The sequence below is a fragment of the Raphanus sativus genome, chromosome 5, assembly GCF_000801105.2.
Source record: "Raphanus sativus cultivar WK10039 chromosome 5, ASM80110v3, whole genome shotgun sequence".
Lineage (NCBI taxonomy): Eukaryota > Viridiplantae > Streptophyta > Magnoliopsida > Brassicales > Brassicaceae > Raphanus > Raphanus sativus.
The window spans coordinates 5,978,809-5,996,685 of NC_079515.1; the positions used below are offsets into that span (position 1 = coordinate 5,978,809).

Genomic DNA, 17,877 nt, shown 5'->3' on the forward strand with positions numbered 1-17,877 from the left:
TCTGATTTACAGACTGGGCAAATGGTCTTGATAACTAACCACTTTTTCAAACATTCTGCATGATACTTGTGTTTGCAGTCCAGCGTTGCGATCTTATCTTGGTTCTTGTAGTTTCCTGTCAATTCCCAATCAGGAAAAAGCGTGTGTGGAATGTTTGCATAAGCTTGGAGGATGAAGTCTCAAGATTTCTTGGTTTTACCTGGCATAGAGTGCAGTAATCTGTTTCTAGGTCGATAGATGGAGCTTCTTCCATGTTGATTCTGTAAGATAAAGAGGTTAATCTTCTTTGCAGAAGACCTTTAGCATCTTCTTCTGACAAGCCAGTATTTACAGTGCCAATATGGTCGCTCAAAGCAAGAGGCTCCTGTACCACCCGAGATTTGAATGTTAATAAGATAAAAAGACACAAATGTAAATTCTTTAAATACCTATGCGGTGTGTGAATTCATGTGATTAGATATTTGGTAGAGAGTACGTGTGGACTCACCTCATATGACATGTCCTCTATGTCCAAGCGCATGTCTCGATGATGAACAACATAATCAACAACATCGTAGAAAAAATTTTCAAAGAAAAAAAACATCGTAGAAGAAGTCTCCTTCCCCGAAAACTGCAACTTCCTAGTAACAGAAACAACCAATATTGAAGAATAAACATTCTTGAACAAACTGACACTAGAGGATAGAAAAATAATTGTGCTAAAGAGGATGATACATCTGTGGGAAATGCTCTAAAGCGAGGCAGTCCATCATGGTGTCTAATAAGAGTAGCTGCATGTACACAATAAAATAAACTGAACCAACCGACCAAACCATTTGAGTTGGTTGACACAAAACTAAAATGGGTTAAACATATACTTCGGTTTGGTTTGAACCGATTTTGGTTCTGTTGGATCGTTTGGTTTGGTTCAGTTTTTTCCCACCCTTAGTTTTAATAGGTCTTAACTCTTAAACCTTACGCTTGAGCCGCCTAGTTCGTTCGTGCAAAGATGAGTTCTGCTGATCTGAAGAGAAAGCCGAAGAAGAAAAACCCTAAACCCGTTCAGATAAACCCTAACTGGTCACTCCTCCAACAAGTTTGTCTCTTTCTTCCTCTTACCTCTCCTTCGTTGTCTTGTTCAGCCATTGATATTTTGTTTTCTTCTTCTCGTCATTGTGTTATTGCAGAAGCTGAAATCTGATTCGAATAACTCGGGAAATCGAAAATATTCAAACAATGACGACTCAGATGATCCCAGGTCCATATTAGGTACCGAAAGTTTCGAACTTGAAGTCTGGGTCTAAACAATGGTTTGGTCTCTCTCTCTCAGTGGTTATAACTTGTTGCAGGGAAGCGGAAAGAGAGACCTGATTCGGAGGTGGATGTTCTTAAGGTTAATCCCTTAGCTCCGGTTAATGACGATTGCAGGTGGGTCATGTTTTTAGCTTTGTGGTCTTTCTCTCAGTAGATGCTTTTGATTGCTAGATTGTGACTTACTAGTCACTATAATTGACAACACTTTATAGCATTCTAACCAGTGTTGATTAAAAAAAAAAGGATACGTTGTTCGAGCAACCTGTCATCTGTGTATATTAAATCTTACAAACGTGTGGGGATAGTTTGACAGATGAAGTGGCTATGGACTGTGAAATGGTTGGTGTCAGTCAAGGAACCAAAAGCGCCCTTGGACGTGTTACCCTGGTATATACTTTCCTTTTCCACCCCCAAGTATCCTGTTTTCTTTTTGTATAATTGAATAGACATTTCAAAATGGTTGATTATACCTGTCTTTCCTTGTATGTGAAGCTGACTGGTTGTTTCACCTCTGTTGTTGTACAGGTAAACAAATGGGGAAATGTTCTATACGATGAGTTTGTCCGTCCAGTGGAACGTGTTGTTGACTTCCGGACGCATATTAGTGGGATTCGACCTAAAGACTTAAGAAAGGGTTGGTTTTACTTTTCCCTCTGCTTTTAGGGTGCAAAATTATTGGAATCTCTGCTAAGAGGTTTGGAACTTTCATCTTAATTTCCTCTTTTTTTTTTTGTTCTTTTAATCTTAAGCCAAAGATTTCCGAGTGGCTCAGACCAAAGTGGCGGAGTTGATCAAGGGAAAGATTCTCGTGGGACATGCCTTGCATAACGATCTCAAGGTTTGTAGTTTTTTTTTTCCTCACAAATCTTGAATCTGATTACGTTGCTAATACATAGTTTTAACAGAACTAGACTTTGCAACAGGTTTTACTGTTAACTCACCCGAAAAAAGATATAAGGGACACAGCAGAGTATCAGCCCTTTCTCAAGTACTCGCACCTCAGCAACCCCTCTCTTCTCTTTTGCCCTTAATTGATTCTTGTCCTAATGAACCCACCTCTAAATCTTTGAAACAGGGACAAAACAAGAAAGTCTCTGAAACATCTAGCATCTGAGTTTCTAGGGGCCGACATTCAAAACGGAGAGCACTGTCCTGTAAGTGTGAACATCTGACAAACATCGTTGATCCCCACTTTTTATCATGTTCTTTTTATACCCGCAAGTCTTAACTATTCTTTCCATGACAGATTGATGACGCACGAGCTGCAATGCTGCTTTACCAGAAGAACAGAAGAGAGTGGGAGAGAAACGTGAAGGACCAGACACGGATGAGGCTGAAACAAAAGAAGCGTAAGCCTAAGAAGAAAGTAAAAGTAGACCAGGCTTCCCCAATTGTTTGAATCAATCAATCAAGCTTAAAGCAAAAAAAAACACTGATCAAAACAGCTGAAAAAGTTTTGTTCGCCTACTTCCATTTTTGATGTGGGATTTGTATCACTCTTTACTTCTTAGCATCAGGTTCCCACAATGTACCACCTTGTTGTATACAAGTTTCATCACGCTGTTATACCATAATAGCTCATGTATTATCAAAATACTCTTTTTTCTCATGTGGACTTGTATTATTTTAGTTTTTAGATAATGGTTTTGGTTCGGTACACTTCCATTTTTTGTTCAGTATATGCATGATTACTAAATTGTTTTGCAACTGATTCAAGCTGACATTCCTCTGATTCCAGCTCAATTTTCAATAATTCACACAAGACCGGCTCAACACTATTAAAGGTCCTAGGGCAAAAAAAAAAAAATTTAGACCCTATATTAAAAAAAAGAAAATTAGACTCTATAAAATGACTAATTTGAAATATATTTAAGTTATTTTTGTATAAGTTAACTAATATGCATGTTTTTATTTGAGTTTTTATTAAATTTTTGTACTCACATTTTATAATACTACATAAATTTAAATTTAGGAAACTATATGCCATTAAAAAAAATTCAAAAAAAAAATCGGGGTGGGCTCTGGGGCGGTCGCACTGACCGCTCTCCATGCTAAGCCGTCCATGCTAAGCCGGCCCTGAATTCACACATTGAGCCGTTTGGTTTAATGAAATCCTGGTCGTATCGGTTCCGGTTTGTAACAAACCGGGTTGATACAAATTGGAAACCAACAGCTTCCATGTACAGTCAAAGTAAAACAAACCCGCTCTGCGGACGCTGATGCCGCCACGTCATAACTTTCCGTTTCTGTGTTTAAAAAAAAAAAACTAAAGTCTTAAAATAGAAGAAAGCAGATTTCCGTTTCGCATCAACGAAAAAGAAGAAGACGACGACGGAGGAGGAGGAGAAATGCGAGTGGCGAGATCATATCGCGGTAGCTCTATGGCCGGATTCGTGTCCCGTCGTCCGGCGAGGTTAAGTTCCCTACGGAGAATCTTCACCGGTTGCCGCGCAGTGATGCTACCACGATTCGGCGGTCCGGAGGTTTTGGAGCTCCGGGAGAACGTTCCGGTGCCGAATCTTAATCCGAACGAGGTCCTCGTCCGTGCGAAAGCCGTCTCCGTCAATCCTCTCGATTGCAGAGTGAGTTGTTTCTCTGCTTGATCCGCGTTGATTGCATTTTGCTTAGTGTCATCTGTTAGATTGGATCTATTACGTATGTTGAATCGTATCTGGAAAGTTAAATATCTCATTGATGATGATGATACTGTGTGAGTAAAGAGTAGTGAGATTGGTGTGTTATGATTCTTCTGATGTTAGATGCGAGCGGGGTATGGGCGTTCTGTAATACAACCACATCTACCTGTTATCATTGGACGTGATATCAGTGGTGAAGTTGCAGCTATTGGTAACTCAGTGAAGTCGTTTAAAGTAGGGCAAGAAGTTTTCGGTGCGTTGCATCCTACTGCGTTGAGAGGTACTTATACTGATTACGGGATACTTTCTCAGGAGGAGCTTACTGAAAAGCCATCCTCGGTTTCTCATGTGGTACGTAAAGGAGAATCTATATTCCCTTTATAGCTATTTTGATTGTTTTATGTTAAGAGTTTCCAGCTGTTCTCTTGTAGGAGGCGAGTGCCATTCCTTTTGCAGCGTTGACTGCTTGGCGTGCTTTGAAGAGTAATGCTCGGATACTCGAAGGGTATGGTTTTTGAGAAAATCTCATTGTCTGCATGTGGCAGGAAGCTGAGTTTATCTGCAGGTTCATAAAAGCCCTTTCTTTTTGCAGACAAAGGCTATTAGTTTTTGGAGGAGGAGCAGTAGGTTTTGCTGCAATCCAGCTGGGGGTAGCCTCTGGTTGCCATGTTACAGCTTCTTGTGTTGGTCAGACCAAAGATAGAATACTAGCAGCTGGTGCCGAGCAAGCTGTTGACTACTTAACCGAGGTAAGGATATGAGTTGTTTATTTGTCTGTTGATCCAAAAGTAGAGCCATGATTATATTGTTCTGATTCATGAACCTGAATCTATCTGTTTCACGGGCAGGACATTGAGGTGACAGTGAAAGGAAAGTTTGACGCCGTGTTGGATACCATTGGTCGTCCTGAAACCGAGAGAATAGGCGTAAACTTTTTGAGGAAGGGTGGTAACTATATGACTCTCCAGGTATATAATATTTCTTTTACCTCTCTGCCTTGTGAGCTACCTTTACTATTTGGATATTTGCTTAACAGAAGTGTTTTTTTATTCTCTGTTGAAGGGTGAGGCTGCATCATTGACTGACAGATACGGTTTTGTAATTGGGCTTCCGCTTGCAACTTCACTCTTAGCAAAGAAAAAGATACAATATCAGTATTCTCATGGAATAGGTATATGATAAAATCTCTTTCTGCTTTACTCTCACTTATGTATTTCAGGACCTATTTCTTTTAGTAAGACTTGTCTCATTAAGCTTATTGAGAGTGAAAGAAAAAGTAACTCAGATCTGAATGTGATGAACTGAAAAATACAGACTATTGGTGGACGTATATGAGGGCTGATCCAGAAGGTCTAGCTGAGATTCAGCGGTTAGTTGGAGCCGGAAAGCTAAAGATACCAGTGGAGAAGACATTTCCGATAACCGAAGTTATAGCAGCTCATGAAGCCAAGGAGAAGAAGCTGGTCCCGGGTAAAGTGGTTCTAGAGCTCTGAACTATATACATAAAGGAGTAACGATAATAATACCCTGCAGAGCTCTCTAGCAGTTTTTTTTTTTTAGAAATTACACGAAAGAGAAACAAATGGTTTTTCCGTCTTGAGTTTTCTGTAAATGAGATCTATCAGGCATAGGATTCACATCAAGAACATGAAGTTTTTGTATAGACTTTCCCAACGGTTTCTTTTTATTCGGACATTGTCTTTTAGTGTTTCTGTTGTTGTCATCTATTGTATGTGAATCTTATCAATGCTGAGATTGATCTATCCACAGCATGTTCCAAACAAACAACAAAACAATCACTGTAATGTACTGGATTTTGATGATCTTCCTGATTATCAAACTTTGAAACTAGTACTTTTAGTCTGAGATTTAAACACTAAGATGTAAGTTGTAAAGTATTAAACTATGAGATAAAGTAGATGTCAAACTCAATTAAATAAATCATACATAATTGCTAAATGTGTGACTTGAAGCCAGAGTTGACATGACCGGAGAAATCCAAAACTGTATACATGTGAGTTTGATGATCTTCTGGATTATACACATGTGAGTTTTTACAAACCATTAATTTTAGTCTGAGATTTGAACTATAAGATATAAAGGTTCGAACTATTAAACCATACGATATAACGTAGATGTCAATCTCAACTAAATAAGTCATACATAATTTGCTAATTGTGCGACGGAAGCCAAAGTTGATCACATGATTGAACAAAGCAATAATAGCAGCATGCACTCTACTTTTTAGTTTCTTGATTAAAAGATTCAAATACTCTTAATAGTTAATTTTATGGTCATTAAAAGCATAACATGGCAGGTGTTAAACAGCTTATTAAATGAATGTTTTGTCTTGTTCTCGTCCTGTAATGGTCCAGTCAAACTTCTGTATCCTCTGCCAGATCAGCGAACGAATTTTACTTTTTCACACGCGCTACTCTGCGCGTGGTCTCCACTATCTTCTTACCGAGTAATGCTAGCAAGTAGCAACGTCATCAGTGGGACAAGGAAACATTCTTTCTTTTTTCCCGTCCAAGCCTTGGAAAACTTTTCAGGTAACATGTCATTGTTATACTTATTAGTAAGTCCGTAAAAGTCTTCCAAGTAATTTATTTCAGTTCTTTAGTTTCTTCTAAAGATCTAGTAAATTTATATACTCTGTTCTACTCTACATACTCTATTATTTGTTGGGGACCAATGAGCACGTGTTTATAATTTCATCGAACTTATTGCCAGTTAAATTGCGTAGGTCTATGTGGTCAATTTGCCATTTATTATAGTTATATTCGTATACAACAATGTTGGTTCTTTTTCAGAACCGGATTGTTACGTTGCGTATTTACACTCTTCTTTAGTAAGAAAAAGAATGATATGGGTTCATCTAGGATTTGCTGTTACTTTTGTAATGATATATAGCTTCTGCACGTCATGCGCTATTTTTACAAAATTTGTCTTTGTAACAAACAACTTTAAGATAGGCCAATGAAGTGTGTATTTAGTACTATTTACTATATACTCATATAGTACAGATATAATTTTAAATTTAGGAAGAGATATTGGTGTATGTTTGATAAATTAAATAAAAGTAAAAGCATGTTAATGCAATGTTATGGCTTGTAGTGTGGTCCTTTAGTCTTTCTAATGGTCTGGTCAAACTCTTTTCTTCTCTCAGTATGTCTGCCACATCACCCACCTATCTTCCATTATTTTCGTTTATTATGACCGTTACTTCGCGGTTCATTACGCGCGTATTTTCTCACGCCAATATATTCCGTAAACGGATCAATTGAATGGAGCTTAGTATATGTACATGAAAAATGCGCATTTTATATTCATGAAGTTTTATATATTTAGTTCTTACAATCTTTGGGATTATAAGTTTTTTTTATCAAGGTTTATTCGAGGATCTATATATTTCAAATTTTGTTTGGTTGCGTATCTATTGATAAAATGCAGGTTAGCTTTAAAAGCAGTGTAGAAACACATTTTGGCATGAGTTTATCTATCTAATCAGATTAGCAATCATCTATTTGCTTTTTAAACTGCATTATCAAGAGCATATATCTCTAATTATTTGACCATACTCCATTTTTGGAACAACATAAATTTATTAAAAAGAGACTGGGTCCGACTCTTTAAGTGCTACAAAAAGCGACACGACGTGCCCTTAGTTTCATGCATCCACAAGAAAGAGAGCAAAGTGACAACTTCACGAGAAGAAAATTAAAAAAGAGCGTATAATAAAATTAGATTAAATGGTACTCCATAAGATGTAGTAATAATCTATCTTATTAAAACAGAAACATTACAACTTCTTCTAGGTGGATTTTAAAGTTGGACCTTATGTAATTAATGTTATATTAATCTACTTATTATTAGACATGTCTTTTTATAAATAATTAATATCAACTATTACCATTATTTTTTTCACTTCTTACCTTATTATTATATCTACTGTGCATACATTAGACATGGCTTTTTGTAAATAATTATATCAATCATTACCATAGTTTTTCACTTCTTACCTTATTATTTTATCCACTATGCATGTTTCCTTATATTTCATACATTTTACTATAAACTAGATACATCCACTAACATATTATACTATAAGATAGATTATTAATAATACATCTACTAACCATAATATTCTAATTTATAACAAAAATGATATTACTGTTACAAATTAGTTTTTATAAAAATTATGTATAGCAACAATTTGTTATATAAGATAAATTTAATCAAAAACCAATTTTTTTTCCTGTTCAGAAAAAAGAAACCTACCAATATATACCATTAAGTTAGCCAAAAATCTTCGGAATAAATAGTAAATCTCACCAACCCAACAAAATGAATTAAAAATATAACAAAAGATATTATGTTTGGAATTTAGCTTACTGGATCGGGTATAAATCTGTTCATTTCAGGTATGAGTTCTTCGAGTCCTCAACATTTAGATCTAAATAGGTATTTGAATAGTCCGGGTTGATTTTTTTGAATCCGGGTTATTTTAACTTTTTTATATTATAAATCTTAAATAATATACAACGTGTATATAAAATATGTGAATCAAAAATAAACCCGTGCGGATGCACGGATCATGATCTAGTTATAGCTAAAAACAAGAAGAACAACGGCCATGTCGACTCATTACCCTATCTCCGGGCAGTCCGATCACGTGCAAGCTTTGGGTTCTATAATGCTTTTAATTACTGTAATAATATTTTTAATTCTTCTTTATTTGAGCCAACAAAAAAAACTGAAAAAGGTTTGTCTTCTTTAATTATTTTATTAGGATGATATCTTCCCTATTATTTGTATTCGACCGTATTTAGCCAAGACCATGTGACTAGGACTTCTGGTCTACTGTTTTTATCATTATGAACACGAAAAAAGCCGTTGTCCCCTTATTTCGCTTTATAATTTATTCGTTTTGGTTAGCTAATATTTTCCCGTTTGTAATCCCAAATGTTTCGTCGATAGATGAGTAAATCTCAATTATCTCAAATGATTATAATTTCGAGCAAAAACACAGCAGGAATATTCTTTAAGTATCTAATAGATCCCAACACTTGATCTTCCTAACTTATAAACATCTAAGAGGTTTTTTTTTTTGAACTGAATTTTACATCTAAGAGGTTTCCAGGAACAGATGTATATGTTCTCGCAAAGATCCATTTTGATTTCCATAACGTGGAATAAATCCTAACATCTCTAACCACCCCCATCAATCAACGTACTATGTACAAACCAATATGCAAATTGAAATTATTATTCATTGGTGTATCCGGCAACTGTTATAATCATTGAGAGATTTGAATGAGAGAACATAACACACTAGATAACAAAAAGAAAGCTGTTTGTCATATACATATTTACTATACTAGATAAATACATATTACAATTTGCAGGCAAACTGTTGATGTGGTTTGGTATTGTTTGTTTTTTTGGGTCGAGGTGTTCCTTTTTTTGTTGTGCAAAGTTTCTATTTCATTATTTTGTTAATATTGCAACTAAATTGTAAACTGAGTATTCGCAACTTTTCCAAAAGCATATAATACATGAATATGATATGACATGCAAATATTTTTTCAAAAAGAAAGATCACGAAAAAACACTTGGTCCATGGGGTCCAAAATAATCTCAGTTACAAGGAAAAAAGTATCTCAGAGCTTTTGAATTTCACAAAAAGTCACATCTTTTCAAAACACAAAACTTTGCATTATTTAATTTTACCAAAAATCCAAAAGTAAAAAAAAAAAAGGAAGACAACGAAAACAATACATGCAAATACACACAAGAGACATGCGTGTCTGAGTGTTTGTGTTTTCGGGAAAGCCAATACCTTTACTGTGTGCACATGTGTGTATTCACAGTCCGCAGAGATGTACGAACCCTTTAACTCATTTCACTCTCATGGGCCACACACTTCCACTTCCGAAAATTACTAATTCACCCTTTTCACTAACCATTTCCGCTAAAGGCTGCAACAAGCTAGATCAGTCAAGGCTAGTTACCGATGTTTAGGAAGAACGAATCTTTTCCCTAAGTCAGGTTTAGGGGTAACTTAGTAATTCACAACGGAACACCACTTTAGTCTTGAAACTATACCATCTCCAATGTCCATGCCTACTTCACTCTCTCACAGTAAAAAAAAAAGAGAAGATAACAATGGCGGAAACTGAGAGACCCCACCGTTCTTCAAGTATTAACAGTAGCAGCAACAGGAACGCTTCATCCTCAACTTCCACTGATTTATTCATCTGCTTCACATCTCGCTTCTCTTCTTCTTCCTCCATGCGCCTCTCTTCCCTCAGCCCAGCTCGCTCCGCCTGTCTCACCACCTCTCTCAGCCGTCGTCTCCGTACCAGCGGCAGCATAAAGAACGCTTCGGCAGGAGTCCTCAACTCTCCGATGTTCGGTAATAACAACGGAGGACGGAAGAGATCTGGATCCGGCTACGAGAATAACAACAGTAACAGTAACAGTAACAACATAGAGCCGTCGTCTCCGAAGGTGACGTGTATCGGTCAAGTGAGGGTGAAGACGAGGAAGCATGTGAAGAAGAAGATGAGAGCGAGATCTAGGAGGAAAGGAGGCGGGGAGACGAGCACTAGCTTCAGGAGATCGTCCTCCGACCAAAACGACAGGGGAGGGTGTCGTTTCGACGCGAGCGAGAACCGTTGGGTTCATTTCCCCGTGACCATCTGCGAGTCGTTGAGATCGTTTGGCTCCGAGCTTAACTGCTTCTCCTCCCCGTGTAGATCTTCTTGCACGGGCGATAGAGACGGACGAAGGCGAGGTGAGAATAATAACTGTGGGGGATGCAGTGGCGGCGGATGCGGCGGAGGAGGAGGAAGCTCGTGCGGCGGGGTGTTCACGCGGTGGTTTGTGGCGGTTGAGGAGACGGGAGGGAAGAGGAGGGAGATTGAGCTTGTGGTTGGTGGGGGAGGAGAAGAGGAGGCGGAGGAGGATAGGAGGAGGAGGAGTCGCCGGAGACATGTTTTCGAGGGGCTTGATTTGAGAGAGATTGAGATGAAGACGGAGAGGGAGGAAGTTGGAGGGATTAACAGCCTCTGTTCTCCGCCGAAGAATGCTTTGCTGTTGATGCGGTGTAGATCTGATCCGGTTAAGGTGGCGGCTTTAGCTAACCGGGTTCGAGAGAGGCAGATGTCGCTTGATGATCGTGTGTATGAAAGAGAAGAAGAGGAGGAGGAAGAAGATGAGGAGAGGAGGAGGTTTGTGCTTGACTTGGAAGATAAGAAGCGGATCGAGTTGTGTGAGAAATGGATTTCTGGTGAGACTATTGTCGAGAGAGAAGTTGTAGTTACAGAACCAGAAGGTCCTACACAGGAAGAACTTGTGGAGGAAGAAGAAGAAGCTTCGAAGATACAGGAGGAAGAGATTGAAGCTATGATTATCAAACACATCGAAGACGATCTAATAAACGCTATTGAAGAAGAAGAAGAGGAACAAACGGCTGAGATGGAAGAAGAAGAAGAAGAGGAGGAGGAGCTAGCTGCTGCCTCTGTGACACCAAACGTAGAAAGATCCAACCAAGGAAACAGAGAACCCGACCCGAGTCCGGAAGTGATGATAATGAGAGGAGGAGATCAAGCACGTGATGAAACAGCTGAGAAAGAGGAGAAGACGACGCCGTATAAGGTGTTACCGGATTGTCTGTTGCTAATGATGTGTGAGCCAAAGCTATCGATGGAAGTCTCCAAGGAGACTTGGGTCTGCTCCACAGATTTCGTCAGATGTCAACCGGGAAGACCTCCGGCCAAGAAGATAACAGAACCTACCGGAGAACATCATCACCACCATCATCAACAACAACCGAAGAAACGAATCGTTACCGCCGTTGATTCCAACGCATCCTCTCGCCGGCGTTCGGTCGATAAACGACCTGTTCACCTACAGCCGCCGCGGTCGTCTTGCTCATATCCAGCGGCTCCGCCGTTATTAACTGCGGCTGCGTCCGTCAGAGAGCAGAAGGTAGGCGGAGGTAATAAGGCGTACGAGCCGCCAGTGTTGCCACGTTGCAAGTCGGAGCCGAGGAAGTCGGCTTCGAAGCTTGCTCCGGAAGCTTGTTTCTGGAAAAATCGGAAGCTCGAGCCGCATCCTCAAGCTTCTGTCGGAGTCGGCGGCGGCGCCGGAGTAGGGTTCTAGAAGAAAGGATTGGGACTTGAGTGGGAATAAGAGAAACTATTTGGGGTGTAATGGTAATTTCAGAATATTATTTGTCCTTGTTTGTAAATTTGTTTTTGTTTTAGTCACAATTAATTTCTTGCGTTTATGCTAATGTTTTTTTTTCATAAAAATCAGTATCCTTTTTATGTCCGTTAGTCTAATGTCTTCTTCTTTCTGGTCGATAATGTCCCATCGAAACTAACAACATCAAATCACTTCCCAACAAACAGATACAATGTTACAAGATAGTCAAATTAAAAATCATTTTATTTATAATAACGAATATGATATTATTATTACATGTTTCAATAGTACAAAGACTGGACTAATCGCCTGAACTTTGGTCCTCACTGCTTTTATTTACTTCACTGTTGTTGTTGTTACCTGAGGAGTCTCCAGGCTCTGTTGTGGCCTTTTGCATGGCTTCATCAGACTCTTCGTTGAAGGCTAGCTGGCCAGAGTAAAGGAGAAGTCCGACAGCATTGATACCGAAAACAAAGGTTGCTAGATAGCATATACCGTTGATGATAGTCCTGCAAGAGAGTTAATGAAGGTGTTTGGTCTAAGAAATTGCGAGAAATGACTTAGAGATGAAAATAGAGAATACCTTACAGTTACCGTGATTTGCCTAACCTGCAAAGAGAATAGAAGACACATTGTAGAAGTTTAGGGTTTCAAACAAGAATAGGTCTTTTCACTCAATGAATGTATTAGCTAAGTTTAGTTTACATAAACAGGGTACGGACAGAAAAATATATATATAGAGATTACAAAAAGAGGTTCTAGCTGCGCACTGAATTCAGAAAATCATGGGCATAGGGAGCCTTTATTCCATACTGTAATCTCTCAAGAGTGGGTGTTTAAAGATAAAGGAGACCATGATGCTCCTTTATCCACTTCTTTTTTTTTTACTGATACGAGAGACAATGATGATACTTGGAAAACAAGGTAACGTAACTTGCTAAAAACCCAAAAACCAAAGCAAAGATAAAGACAGAAACAGCAAGTTTAACACAAACCAATGAGAAAGTGAAGGGAAGGGAAGGGATACCGAGAAATTATCAGAAAAAGTCTGGCGATTGAGTCCTGCTTCAATGGTGGTAGTGAACTTATAGAGAATAACAGCAATGACACCAGCTGAAACCGCACCAAGAAACGCCTGAGCCGCGGAAGGAGTCGTCGACTTACCACCAGCTTCCTCAATCGGAGCCGACCCCATCGCTTTCAGTTTCTCCATCGCTTCGTCTTTCAACGACTTCGTCACTCCAGACGACCTGAACGTCTACAATAAATTCTCTCACACAACTTTCAAATTTCGGATTCATTGAGTAACGGTCGAGAGGAAAGATGAAAACTTTTTTACCATCTCTTTGGAGCGTTTAGCTCGCCGTCGAATCGATCGGAAGAGGAAGATGGTGATGGCGCCGGTTAGCATTACGCTGGTGGCTAACTGGAGAGGACTAGGGTCATCTGAAGTGGCGAAGATTGAGTTGGTAGACGAGAACGGAGACGTGGCCGACGGAGGAAGCTCGACAGGACCGTCTTCTTCTACCTCCTCCGGTGCGTCGGCGTTTTCTTCGACGGCGGATACTCGGATTCTATCGGGTCGGGTCCGGGTAAAAGCGGAGAGCGAAGGGAACGGGGAGAGAGATTCCGGTGGACGATAGAGGGAGGTGAGACGCGTCGTACGGAGAGGGTGAGGTGGAGAGAAGGAGAAGAGACATTGGTGGCTCTGCAACACTGACATCTTCCTAGCCTTCCGAGATTTTTTTTTTTTATCTCTACCGTATGAACGTCCTCAAATATCCTTACTCGAAGCCTCTCTTTCGTTTAGAGAGTCCTAATCAAATTACATGTATTTATTTTTTCCCTTTAAAATGTGATCATTTTTTTTAATAGCATCTACTTTTATTGATGTCATACTCAGAGTAACGAACTACATAGAACATATTCCATAAAACATACATTGTTAACAACATGAAATTATAAAAGTACCAACACGATGCTTCTTAACATGTTTGTAGGATCTAATGCTTAGCTAACTTTATCCATCTTCATACTTGGTCTTATACGATCTAAGGTCTTGGCTCTCAATCATTATGTGTAAATAGTTTTTATGTTCTAAATGCAATCTATATGTTACATCGCGATCCGTCTCTTCCACTCTCACTGCAAGAGAATATATGTTGTTGTAGTCGTTGTCCATGAATTAAATAGACTTTTCGTTTGAGTTCGTATATGGTTAATGTCGTCGTCTCTGATTTGATATGAATTTTCCTTCATCTTAAGTAATAACATAACGGTGGCTTCCTACATGGACGAAACTTCCACAACAAATCCGTTTGGATTTGTTCCAAACATCGGCAAACCACAAAAGCATGAAGGCCACCAAAGATTTCATATTCTTGAAAAGAGTAAATAATTACACCGTCCACCGATAACTACAAAATAATCAGTAACAAAAACACAGCCACTGTTAAAAAATGATCAAAACCACAATTAATAAAGATTGAACACCATTTGAGATTGGTTTTATCCAAATCAACTGAAACGATGACACTATCATCGTAAACTTATTAAACAAGAAAAATGAAAAAAAAAAAAAGAATTTAGCACTGTGACATGTTTCTCTTTGGACCACAATTCAACACATAAGCTGCCAACACAACGCAAATTCCAGAATGAGGAAAAAAAAATTATTTACCCCGCATTCTTAAGGAAAAAGATGAATATGTAAATTTATATGCATACAATACTTACATCTTATGTTTAAATCGGTTTCCCTCAAACTTTAATCTTCCACCTGCAACTAAATACCATTCGTTTTTGTGTAGAAGCTCCTGTGCCGCCAGTGGTTTGATGGTTGTTGTTTTGGTTTCGTTTTTGTGTTAGTCTTCGGAGAAGCTGTAGGTACTCTCTGCATTCAAGGTTTTGAGGATGGGCCTTTCTCTGAGGTGCTCGTGGCAACTAAGATGGAGACTCCAGTTTTTCGAAACTGTGGCAACTACACAAATTTCCAGGTTTGGAAGCTTGGAATCGATGTTTCCTCATCAGAGATCTTCTGGTTAAATTGCTAAAATGTGTGCTCTTTCTTTGTGGTTCTGTCTCTTTAAATTTGTTGCATCATAGTCTTTGCTTGTAGTTTCTTTTCTTTTTTCTGTTTTTTTTGTTGTGTCCCTGTAATTTCTGTCAAAAATCTTAAAATTTGTATAAAATTTAACATTTTACCAAAAAAAAAAAACTAAATACCATTCTACACAATATATTATAAACTTCATGAGCTTATTGTAAACCACCATAGCATGGTATGTGAAAGCAACATGAATATCCACTAGGCTCAGTCTGAGGTATTTTTAGTCTCAATCAACAGAATATTAATTTCTACAAAAAACAATACAATTATTTACAAAACATAATTAGTAAAACACTCAAAATTATAGAAAATTTCACTATAAATTGAAAATCGAATATAAAGTGAAACAAACATATATTATGAAACATCAGTTGGTGTTACATAATATGTACTATTTATTGTTTATGAAACTAAACTATTATTATATTACTCTAAAATTTAGCTTTTATAATTTTATCGCATTACAGTTGATTTAGTTTGGAAGTGGGTGTATTAATTTATTATCGTGAAAAAATTGGTTGCTGAAATAATATTAAAATCTGATACTCTTAGAAATTAAAAAAAAATAGTTATTTTTACTTTATATTTTATTCAACTATATCAAATAGAAATAGAAATCAAATAGAAAAATATAGATCATTACATTTTTCTATTTTTTAAATTTAAAAGTTTTGTGTTTTCTAACAAAAACAATGTTAGTTGTTTTTCTCAAATTAAACCAACAAAATTTAATATAATTTACAATTTGATCTTAGAACAAAAGTATATTGTATTTATTATTTTTAATAAAAATTATATTTTCAAAAAATTATAAAATTAAAATGTATTTTTAATATAAAATAGTTTTATCCTAAATTTTTTCGCCCGTAGAGCAGACTAATGTCTAGTAGTTAATAAAAGGGAAATGATCGTTATATATAAGACTTTTGTACAGTATAGTTTTTGGTAATTTTCTTTTAATAGAAAAGATTTAACTTGATTGTTTTATCCACTAATTCGTATAAATTATTATTCCAAGCTTTCGCCATCAAATAATCAAACACATTATCATGTTTTGCTTCATTATTTTTGGTATAAAGTAATCGATAAATGTTTTTGAACAGAAAAGGAACGAAAGAATATGAGAAATGTAGTTATATGTTTATAGAGAATCATTTTGTTATTGTCAACATTCTTGTCGAACATTACTAGCGACGGTTCGAGCCCAAAACTTGATTTGAGCTTTCATGTCTCTTCTCGACTCCTTTGGAATCCAAACCGGTATCGGCTGTCCCACCACCGCTGCTGACCGGATTTTCACGGCCCTCCTCTGCTCTTCCTCATCTTTTACTACTTTCTTCTCCGGTTCAGTGATTTCCAACTCCTTCAACGTCATAATCTCTTTAGTATCGATGCTGCTCAACGTCTTACGCAGCGTTTTACTTCCTTGTGACTTGACGACCAGTTCTTGAATAATAGCATCCTCTGATCTCGAGTTTCTCGGTGGTCTATGCCTTGGAATGCTTGACATCTGCACCATTTTTTTGAAAATAATATTGTCAAATTCACAACAGGAAAATATATTATTGAGATCTTCGAAAAGTAGAAAATAATCTAATCATATACCAAAAAATAGAAAAAAATAAAAAGAAAAGAAGAGACCACCTTTGGAGTATTCTGTTTCGTTGGAGTAAACTCGGAAGAAGAGCTTGCCATGGCTTCACGGATCAAGTATCCCATTCTCGAATCGTCGCTCTCTTCTTGATCGTGAAACTCATTTACATCATCTTCTCTTCCTATGTAAGTAGGTAATGTTTGAGTTCTCTGCAAACTCCCTCCCATCGGGGAACACTTGACACTCTTGTTATTACAACTAGTATTACCGGTTCTGTTCTTTTTAGAACTTTTTAGAACCTTCTTCTGCAAGTAAGTTGGTTCTTGAACCCTAATCTTCTCAGAGAACTGCCTTCTCATCTTTTTCATTTTCTCAGGCTCGCCCCCACCTTCTTCTTTCACTATACACAACGGTGGAACCAAATCTCCCACTGTTGGAGCTTCTAGAAGCTTCTTCTCCGAATCTCCAGTTCTCGGGGATTGATCAGGTTTCAGATAAGAAGAAGACGGAGGAGAAAAAGGGTAAGGATCTGAATGACAGTACCTCAAGATTCTTGATCTTCTGCCAAGTAAGTTATCAAAGAACCAGAAATCTTCGAGAAGATCATCAATAGCTTCGACTTGTTCAAACTCTTGATGATCATTCGAAGTAGGATCCATTTTTTTATATTCAGACAGAAGATAACAAAAAGAGATAAGTATTTGTTCTTTCTTTCTTCTCCTCCCACTTTTGTTCGGTTTGTATTTGAAGCATAGATTCTGGAGAGGAAGACTTATTAGGACGTGCCCATGTGGGCAACCATTCAGCACTTGTTTTCTAAAAATGTTAATTTATTAATGGTTTTTGTGGAGTCAATTTTTTTTTGTTTTATTACATAGCCAGAAAAAGAAAGCAAAGAAATTTGAATGAAAACAACAAGGGAATTTGAGATTTGTTCCGAATATATTGGTTTCTTTCATTTTCCAATTAAATTCAGATTTTGCAGTCAAGATATACATTGCATCTGTACAAAAAAAAAAGAATTCTCGATA

General features: G+C 37.6%; 5 protein-coding genes across 5 annotated transcripts; 3 read left to right on the top strand and 2 right to left on the bottom strand.

Annotated features, from left to right (window-relative positions):
• Window positions 1-961: 961 nt before the first annotated feature.
• On the top strand, window positions 962-2,952 carry LOC108859486 (uncharacterized). The gene is made up of 9 exons (XM_018633391.2): window positions 962-1,075; window positions 1,167-1,248; window positions 1,329-1,407; window positions 1,599-1,680; window positions 1,819-1,927; window positions 2,043-2,131; window positions 2,217-2,281; window positions 2,369-2,447; window positions 2,540-2,952. Exons 1-9 carry the CDS (start codon window positions 989-991, stop codon window positions 2,690-2,692), a joined length of 825 nt encoding a protein of 274 aa, XP_018488893.1. The 5' UTR covers window positions 962-988; the 3' UTR covers window positions 2,693-2,952.
• Window positions 2,953-3,285: 333 nt separating this feature from the next.
• Window positions 3,286-5,694, top strand: LOC108857711 (uncharacterized). Its single transcript, XM_018631724.2, has 7 exons — window positions 3,286-3,875; window positions 4,053-4,280; window positions 4,361-4,434; window positions 4,522-4,678; window positions 4,778-4,897; window positions 4,992-5,100; window positions 5,244-5,694. The coding sequence occupies exons 1-7, from the start codon at window positions 3,642-3,644 to the stop codon at window positions 5,420-5,422; spliced, it is 1,101 nt and encodes a 366-aa protein (XP_018487226.1). The 5' UTR covers window positions 3,286-3,641; the 3' UTR covers window positions 5,423-5,694.
• A 4,262-nt stretch (window positions 5,695-9,956) lies between these two features.
• Window positions 9,957-12,274, top strand: LOC108862825 (uncharacterized). Its single transcript, XM_018637075.2, has one exon. It carries the CDS (start codon window positions 10,098-10,100, stop codon window positions 12,096-12,098), a length of 2,001 nt encoding a protein of 666 aa, XP_018492577.1. The 5' UTR covers window positions 9,957-10,097; the 3' UTR covers window positions 12,099-12,274.
• A 91-nt stretch (window positions 12,275-12,365) lies between these two features.
• On the bottom strand, window positions 12,366-13,904 carry LOC108862826 (uncharacterized). Its single transcript, XM_018637076.2, has 4 exons — window positions 13,483-13,904; window positions 13,171-13,401; window positions 12,727-12,752; window positions 12,366-12,652 (listed from the first exon to the last, which is right to left on the bottom strand). Exons 1-4 carry the CDS (start codon window positions 13,864-13,866, stop codon window positions 12,445-12,447), a joined length of 849 nt encoding a protein of 282 aa, XP_018492578.1. The 5' UTR covers window positions 13,867-13,904; the 3' UTR covers window positions 12,366-12,444.
• A 2,380-nt stretch (window positions 13,905-16,284) lies between these two features.
• On the bottom strand, window positions 16,285-17,649 carry LOC108859664 (uncharacterized). Its single transcript, XM_018633573.2, has 2 exons — window positions 16,897-17,649; window positions 16,285-16,762 (listed from the first exon to the last, which is right to left on the bottom strand). The coding sequence occupies exons 1-2, from the start codon at window positions 17,503-17,505 to the stop codon at window positions 16,418-16,420; spliced, it is 954 nt and encodes a 317-aa protein (XP_018489075.1). The 5' UTR covers window positions 17,506-17,649; the 3' UTR covers window positions 16,285-16,417.
• Window positions 17,650-17,877: the final 228 nt, after the last annotated feature.

Bases quoted from the DNA above. Each gene is read 5' to 3' on its own strand.
- LOC108862826 (XM_018637076.2), bottom strand. From the start codon at position 13,866: ATGTCAGTGTTGCAGAGCCACCAATGTCTCTTCTCCTTCTCTCCACCT. The intron at 12,753-13,170 runs GTATCCCTTCCC...TTCTCTTTGCAG, and splicing joins CTTTTTCTGATAATTTCTCG to GTTAGGCAAATCACGGTAAC. The intron at 12,653-12,726 runs GTATTCTCTATT...ACTCTCTTGCAG, and splicing joins CAAATCACGGTAACTGTAAG to GACTATCATCAACGGTATAT.
- LOC108857711 (XM_018631724.2), top strand. From the start codon at position 3,642: ATGCGAGTGGCGAGATCATATCGCGGTAGCTCTATGGCCGGATTCGTG. The intron at 3,876-4,052 runs GTGAGTTGTTTC...TTCTGATGTTAG, and splicing joins TCAATCCTCTCGATTGCAGA to ATGCGAGCGGGGTATGGGCG. The intron at 5,101-5,243 runs GTATATGATAAA...TGAAAAATACAG, and splicing joins TCAGTATTCTCATGGAATAG to ACTATTGGTGGACGTATATG.
- LOC108862825 (XM_018637075.2), top strand. From the start codon at position 10,098: ATGGCGGAAACTGAGAGACCCCACCGTTCTTCAAGTATTAACAGTAGC.
- LOC108859664 (XM_018633573.2), bottom strand. From the start codon at position 17,505: ATGGATCCTACTTCGAATGATCATCAAGAGTTTGAACAAGTCGAAGCT. The intron at 16,763-16,896 runs GTGGTCTCTTCT...AAAATGGTGCAG, and splicing joins CGAAACAGAATACTCCAAAG to ATGTCAAGCATTCCAAGGCA.
- LOC108859486 (XM_018633391.2), top strand. From the start codon at position 989: ATGAGTTCTGCTGATCTGAAGAGAAAGCCGAAGAAGAAAAACCCTAAA. The intron at 1,076-1,166 runs GTTTGTCTCTTT...GTGTTATTGCAG, and splicing joins ACTGGTCACTCCTCCAACAA to AAGCTGAAATCTGATTCGAA. The intron at 1,408-1,598 runs GTGGGTCATGTT...GTGTGGGGATAG, and splicing joins CCGGTTAATGACGATTGCAG to TTTGACAGATGAAGTGGCTA.